The 6,989-nt window shown below is 46.5% G+C and overlaps 1 protein-coding gene across 1 annotated transcript; it reads right to left on the reverse strand.

The window, feature by feature from the left end:
• Positions 1 to 4,788: 4,788 nt before the first annotated feature.
• Positions 4,789 to 6,431, reverse strand: Pcbp1 (poly(rC) binding protein 1). The gene has a single exon (XM_046432195.2). The coding sequence runs from the start codon at positions 6,240 to 6,242 to the stop codon at positions 5,172 to 5,174; it is 1,071 nt and encodes a 356-aa protein (XP_046288151.1). The 5' UTR covers positions 6,243 to 6,431; the 3' UTR covers positions 4,789 to 5,171.
• Between the last annotated feature and the right edge of the window lie 558 nt (positions 6,432 to 6,989).

The following is a 6,989-nucleotide window of genomic DNA, read 5'->3' on the forward strand; positions in this document are numbered from 1 at the left end:
TTTAAGTAGGAGAGTGATATAAGTCAGAGTTGAATTTTTTAGAAAGGCCCCTCCTGTGACCAGGCAAGGTGACCAGAAGACATGGCAGTGGAAAACTTCTCCTGCCACCACTGCTTATTCACAAGTCTGCTGGGTGCTGTCTCATCATCAGGTGGTGGCAGACCCAGGGATGTTGGATAGCATGTGGTGTACCACTTAGGGTCACCAAGAGTGGCTGGGAATGAGGTGGGTTCAACTCAAGCACCAAGCTCTTGGGTGAACACTTGTTTAGTTTTTAGGTCATGGAGAATAAGTATGTGCTGGAAGGGTGAACCCAAGCATGGTGATTCATTGTCCCTTAAAGTGCTGGCCTAGTGGAGCATGTGCTGGTAATGTTCAAATGTGCCTGTGTGTGGGGATTGGGGACTAGAGGGAGATCAGCCTTCTAAACACATGATACAACTCCTGTGGCTACGACACAACAGGTGTTTGTCAACCTGTTCAGGCTCCTTTATTGTGGCAGTGGCTGTGGCCTCACAGCTGGTGGTAGGAATGGAGCTATAACAAACACAGCAACTGCAGAGGGGCCTTATGATTTCCAATCCTTAGTTTGGAAGAGAACCGGTCATGCTCAAGCTGCCCCAAAGAAAAAGGACAAAGTATGTATGTGGGTGGGTTCTGAAATGAAAATCTCCTTAGGAAAGAGCACAAAATAAGTGAGTTAAATTTCAATAGTCCAACTGCCTAGGCCTAAATTGAAAACCCTCTTCTACCTACAGTTCTGTCTTATTTATACCTTTAACATTCTGCTTCCTCTGGGTTCCTTATTATCTGCCTTAAGTGAAGTTCTTTCCAAAAACAACGAAAGAATCTTTTCCCTGATGCTCTCTCCCTCAAGTTCTAGTTCTGTTTCTTTCCCTCCTTTGCATCAAGTGTTTGAGTGGTCCACATTCCTTGGAGACAGGAGGCCCTCTCCTGCTGCACTTCCCTCATTGCTCTTCTGAAATCCTACTCTCCAAGTGCACTCACTTCATTGAAATTTGTCTTCCTCAGTATTTCTTCATCTCTAAAATAACTGAGGCAAAGGGTAAAAAAACTATTGAAGTTTACATTTCTTTGTTACTGGAAATCAAACCTAGGGGTGTTATACCACTGACCTACATCACCAGGCTTTTTTTTGAGATAGGGCCTAAGTTGTTTAAGATCGATAAATTGTGAGGCTGGCTTTGAACTTGTAGATCCTCCTACCTCAGTCTCCTGAGCCACTGGGATTAAAGACATGGGCCAACACACCTAGCTTGAAATTTAGGTTTTTATTATTATTTTTTAAAATATTTTTACTAGTTATTAATGGACCTTTATTTATTTGTTTATATGTGATGCTGAGAATTTAACCCAGTGCCTCACACATGATAGACAAGTGCTCTACCACTGAGCCACAACCCCAGCCCCAATATCATTATTTTATTTTTATGTGGTGCTGAGGATCGAACCCAGTGCCTCACGCATTAGGTTTTTATTGATTGATTAATTGAAGGGGATAGAACCCAAGGCCTCACACATGCTAGATAAGCACTCAATCTCTGAGCTACACCCCAGCCCCTTAATTTTTTTTTTATCTTAACTGCTAACATTTAAGATTTTGTGTTTTATCATATAAGTAATTCTTAGAATTCTGCTTGTATGTTTTACAAAGAAGCAGAATGATTAATGTATACATGTAATTTATGAATAAATATGTAATAAGGGTAAAGGCTTCTTGTTGGAGATGCAAAAAACAAAATGTTTGGGAATCACCACGAGTTTTTAGGATAAAGCTTGAACTCTTCATTATGACAGTCGGTACTGCACAAGTGAGGTTAAGAATTCAGCCTCGGGCATGCGTGTGGCCCGGGTTCGATCCTCAGCACCACATACAAACAAAGATGTTGTGTCCGTCGAAAACTAAAAAAATAAATATTAAAATTCTCTCTCTCTCTCTAAAAAAAAAAAAAAAGAAGAATTCAGCCTCATCTTCCTCCCTTTACCATTTATTCATGCTTAGACATCTTCCCAATGTATCACATCATCCTGTTTAAGTTCAAAGTATTTTACCCATGGTGGATGTTCAATCAGATCTGTTAACAACCTCTTTAGCATTACTATCACTTCATCAACCTTGAAACTTTCCTCCTTGGCTCCTCTCAAGGGTACTATCCTGGTTTTTCTCCTGCTGCTTCAACTATTCCTTCTGTCTTCCTAATTGGCTGCTTTTTCCATGTTTATTCTATTTTTTGTGTGTGAGGTTCTTGAGTGCTCTACCAATACTGAGCTACATTCCCAGCTCTACAAATATTTTTTGAGCCTCCACTCAGCACAGTGACAGGTGCAAGATACAGCAATGAAGAAGACAACTAGGTTCCTCACCCTCAGATGAGAAGGAAAAACTCAAGTCTCTAGCCCTTTTCCCTTATTCGTCTCACATAGCTCTGACTTCCTTTTTACTTTGCCTCCCATTTCTAGTTACTGGTCAAATATTTCTGCTGGCATATGCTCCTATCACAATGCCTAGATTCATTGCTCCTCATTATATGTCTCTGGCCTCCACACCCAGTTTCTCTTGCTTTGATTGCTCCCCCCAAAACACCCAGAGGTGTTCTGAGGTACATCCCATCCCTTTTGAAACAAGGTCTAAGATGCCTAGTCTGGCTGAACTTGGGATCCTCCTGCCTCAGTCTCCGAGTAGCTGGGATTACAGGCTTATAGCACTGCTTCAATTGGACCCTCTGTGTGCCTATTGATACCACTTTCCAGTCTGAGTTAGAACCTGCTTGAGGTAGTTTTCTAACTGCTGTTCCTGCCCTTTGTCTCTTCAAGGTATAATTAATCACATGCCTTATTGTCCAAATTATTTTTTACAAATTATCGCCAGCTTTGTCCCAATAAAGGGCAATGTATAGTGGGGAGGAGGGTTAGGAAAGGTTGAGCTCTAATTTTCCATGGGGTATTCAAATTACTTCGCCTAGCAAGTTTCAGAGACTACAGGCATGGTGTCTCTGGGTTTGAGTTCATTACCCACTTGCCCTGATTAGTGCTCATTGTTTCCAGAAGGTAATGAACAGGCTTCCAGGTCTTCACTATTCCCCATTCCCCCATGTGTCTTGGCCTCTCAGACCAGCTCCTCTAGCTCAACATTTAATACTAGTTTCTTACCTTTTAATTAGTTGTCATCTCTTCTCAGATATTCTAGAAAACTCCTACCTCCCAAAATAGGCCTTTTTTTAAAAACAAACAAACAAACATGTTCTAGACTATATATATATATGTATGTATGTACTTGGAATTGAACTCATGGTCACTTAACCACATTCCCATCACTTTTTTCTGTATTATCGAGACAGGCCCTCACCAAGTTTCTGAGGCTGGCTTTGATCCTCCTGCCTCAGTCTCCTGAGCTGTTGGGATTACAGGCATGAGCCACTGCGCCTGCACTAAACAACATCTTGCTTTCCCTCACATTTTTTTTACTTTCTTAAGCCTAGGAGCTGTATACTTTTAACATTTTCATTTTGTAAAGATTTAATTAATTTTCCCAAAGCCAGCAAGTGGCAGAATGAACTACGAAAGCAGGCTTAACTAATTTGAGCTCCTTTCAGCAACTGCCTGACGGGCCTCTACAGTGGATGTGAAGTATATGGCAATATTACCTCTAGGGACTCTCAAAACCAGGCCTACACCTCAGGAAAAGCATGTCCTATAGAGAAGCTTCAACAAATATTGTGGGTAATACTCCCCTTCCACAGGAATTTCTCTTTGCTAGTAGTGATTTCATATAGTGCCTAGGGTTTGCATTACCTACTTTGGTACCTAATTATCTTGTTGCCATTGCCTTGTTGATAATTTTTCTTTCATTAGGTCCATCCTAGCCCCATTAGCTGATGTGGACATGGGACACATGGCCTTCACCACAGAATTCCCCCCATCTGCCAAAGAGAAAGTGATACTCAACTCAGACACTTTTGAGGTTTAAAAATGCATTTCTCTGGTTATTTGGGGTAGGATCCAGGAATTTGTATTAACACCCTGATCAACTTAAGGCTGTGATCAATGGGTACAAAATTCTTGCCAATAAGAATTTAAGAAATCTTGCCTCCTTTAGGCAGGATTACTTCCTGGTAAAATGATTCTCTGAACATTGCACGCAGCTGAAAAACTGGGAACTGGGCCTCTTTTGTTTCTGGACACCTCACTTGACAGGTGTAACAACATCCTCAGACAGGCTTGCCACAGGTGCATGCAGGCCACGTGCAAGGTACAGCCTGCCTAGCTCTTCCTTTGACCCCCTTCCCCCAGCTGTCCAGCTGATAGACCCCTCTATCCCCACAACCACGACGCAGCTGTTGCCCGCCTCCCACCCATGCCCCTCCCCCAACCCTTCTCCACCCCCGGCTCCTCCCACCTCAGAATATTTTATTGTTCCTGGCTAAGTTTTTCATATGGGATGGGGGTAGAGGGGGCTGGTTAGATGGAGAGGATGCTCTCCATTCATCAGGTCCTACTGAATTGGCACTTTTTCCACCTCAGAAAACCTTATGTTTTCTATCAGGGAAATGGGCAGAGGCCACTCTCTGGAACTTAGTTGGAAGGATGTCATTCCGGAAAGAGCCCCTCCATCTCTGTAAATACCCAAAGCAGGCCCAGCCTGCTGTGCTCCTTTGTTGAGGCAGGGGAAATGGAATCTTACCGATAAGGTGAGAAGAGCGGGGTGGGCCCTCTGCCCTCCAAACACCTAATGCTAAAAGGGGAGGAAAAAAAAGCACCAACAAAGAGTTTAAGATAGCAATTCCCAGCTTTTTCAAATATGAAGCATTTTTTAACCAATCCTTTTTAATTCTTAAATTCTTGACATTACAGAACTAAACTGAAATTTATTAACATTCCACTCTTACATTTCTTATCGACAAACAGAAATAAAATCCATGAGCCAAAAAACCCAAAACAAAACTAAAAACAGGGAAAAGCTTATAAAACTAAATATGGATTCCAGCATTAACAGCTGAACAGAGAATGTGATTTTTAAATTCTTAGCGGATGATAAAGTGTAGAAACTGAACACTTACAAATTATTTAAAACCTGGAATCACTGACCAGAAATTACACAGTTGGATCATGGGAAAACAGCAGAAGGGGGTTATGAGTGATCCTACACTGTTCTAGCTGCAACCCATGCCCTTCTCAGAGGAAAGCCTGGCATTGATTAGATATTGGGCCAGACTAATACTGGCAGCAGAGCCAGTGATAGTAACCTGCCTACCAGAAGAGCCTTCCACTGGGTTGGCAATTTTGATCTGGGCCCCGGACATCTGGCGGATCTCATTGATGTTGGCGCCTTGGCGCCCGATTATGCAGCCAATTAAGTTATTTGGAATGGTGAGTTCATGGGTGGTTTGAGTAGATGCATCCAAACTTGCCCAATAGCCTTTCACCTCTGGAGAGCTGGAGTCAATTCCGGCGAATCCGGTCCCGCCGTGCATCATGGCAAAGTGAGACTGTTGTCTTGCCACCTGGTTCAGCTTGGCCAGATCGAGCGGAGAAATGGTGTGTTGTCCTTGAATCGAGTAGGCATCTAGAGGTGGTCCCTCCAGGTCATGGGTGGCGTGAGGGTAGCCCGCAGCGTCGCTGCACCGATCTTGGCCGCCAGCGCAGATAACCGGAGAGCTGGCCGGCATGGGCTGGTACGGAATGGTCATGACTCTCCCTTGCGGAGACTGGGAGAGCGTCTCCAGCATGACCAGGCAGATCTGCTTGACACACTCGGTGACAGACTGCGGCACGCCAGCGATAGTGATTGCCCGCTCGGTGGAGTTGGGCAGCATATCCCCCGCCACCTGGACCTGGGCCCCGGTACTCTCGCGGATCTCTTTGATCTTACAGCCGCCTTTCCCAATCAGGGAGCCGCACTGGGTGGCCGGCACCACCAGCCTCAGGGTGACCGGGGGCCTGCTAGCCGCCGTGCTGTTGGTCATGGAGCTGTTGATATCTTCCTCCAGCTTGTCGATGATCATTGCGAAGGCCTTAAAGATGGCATTGGTGGGGCCGGTCAGAGTGATGATTCTCTCCGGACAATTCCCCTCCGAGATGTTGATCCGCGCGCCACTCTCCTCGCGGATCCTCTTAACCGACTCCCCTTTCTTCCCAATGATGCTTCCTACTTCCTTTCCGTGCATAAGAAGCCGAATGGTGAGAGTCACATTTAGTCCACTTTCAGTCACACCGGCATCCATGGCGAGCGGCGGGCGGCGTTCGGGGGAGTTGGGCTCGTTACGTGGTCAAGTCTTTGGTGGCTGGCGGGGGGAGGGGAGGTGTAGGCCCAAAACTGCCGGCGCGAGGCGAGCGAGGGCCGCGGGAGCGAGCAGGAGCGGGCGGGAGGCCGCGGCGTCGTCGCAGGGGCGGGCGGCGGCGGCGGAGGGGGCGAGCGGGGCCGGGAGCGGCGGGCGGGCGGGTGGGCGAGGGCGCGGCGGTGGCGACTCCGGCGGCAGCCTCGGCGGTCTGGGCGGGGCGGGAAGCCCGCTTTCAACCCCGCGTACCCTCTGACCCCGGAAGTGCTTGCTGCGCAGGACCCCTTGAAAAAAATGAGGACCCGTTTTTTTAGGTCACAAGATTGCGCCAACCTCCACGCGGTACTTTAAAAAAAAATCCTTTCAATACCGGAGTAGTGAAAATAATGCATTTGATGGGCGGAAGGTGTGGGTCCGGCAGGGCTTTACAGTGAACACGTGTTTTATTAACTCCAACAGCACTGGCAGGTGGCTGAAAATATTAATGTTGTTTTGGGGAGACACATATAATTTTCCTGATATACCAAAGGGATTTATGCGCAGAGTGACAAGGGCAGCCCTGGCGATCAGTGCAGGCGGCAGCTGGGACGCCGCGGGTTTAAAACGTGCGCGTGAGGTAACCAGACCGCATGCGCGAGGGTGTGGGGAGGACGGGAGGGGCAGCCGCCGTCTTCCGGGGGGGAGGGGCGGCGA

Source organism: Marmota monax, unplaced genomic scaffold, assembly GCF_021218885.2.
Source record: "Marmota monax isolate L192 unplaced genomic scaffold, Marmota_monax_Labrador192_F-V1.1 WCK01_AAM20220418_F8-fsc00106, whole genome shotgun sequence".
NCBI lineage: Eukaryota > Metazoa > Chordata > Mammalia > Rodentia > Sciuridae > Marmota > Marmota monax.

Bases quoted from the DNA above. Each gene is read 5' to 3' on its own strand.
- Pcbp1 (XM_046432195.2), bottom strand. From the start codon at position 6,242: ATGGATGCCGGTGTGACTGAAAGTGGACTAAATGTGACTCTCACCATT.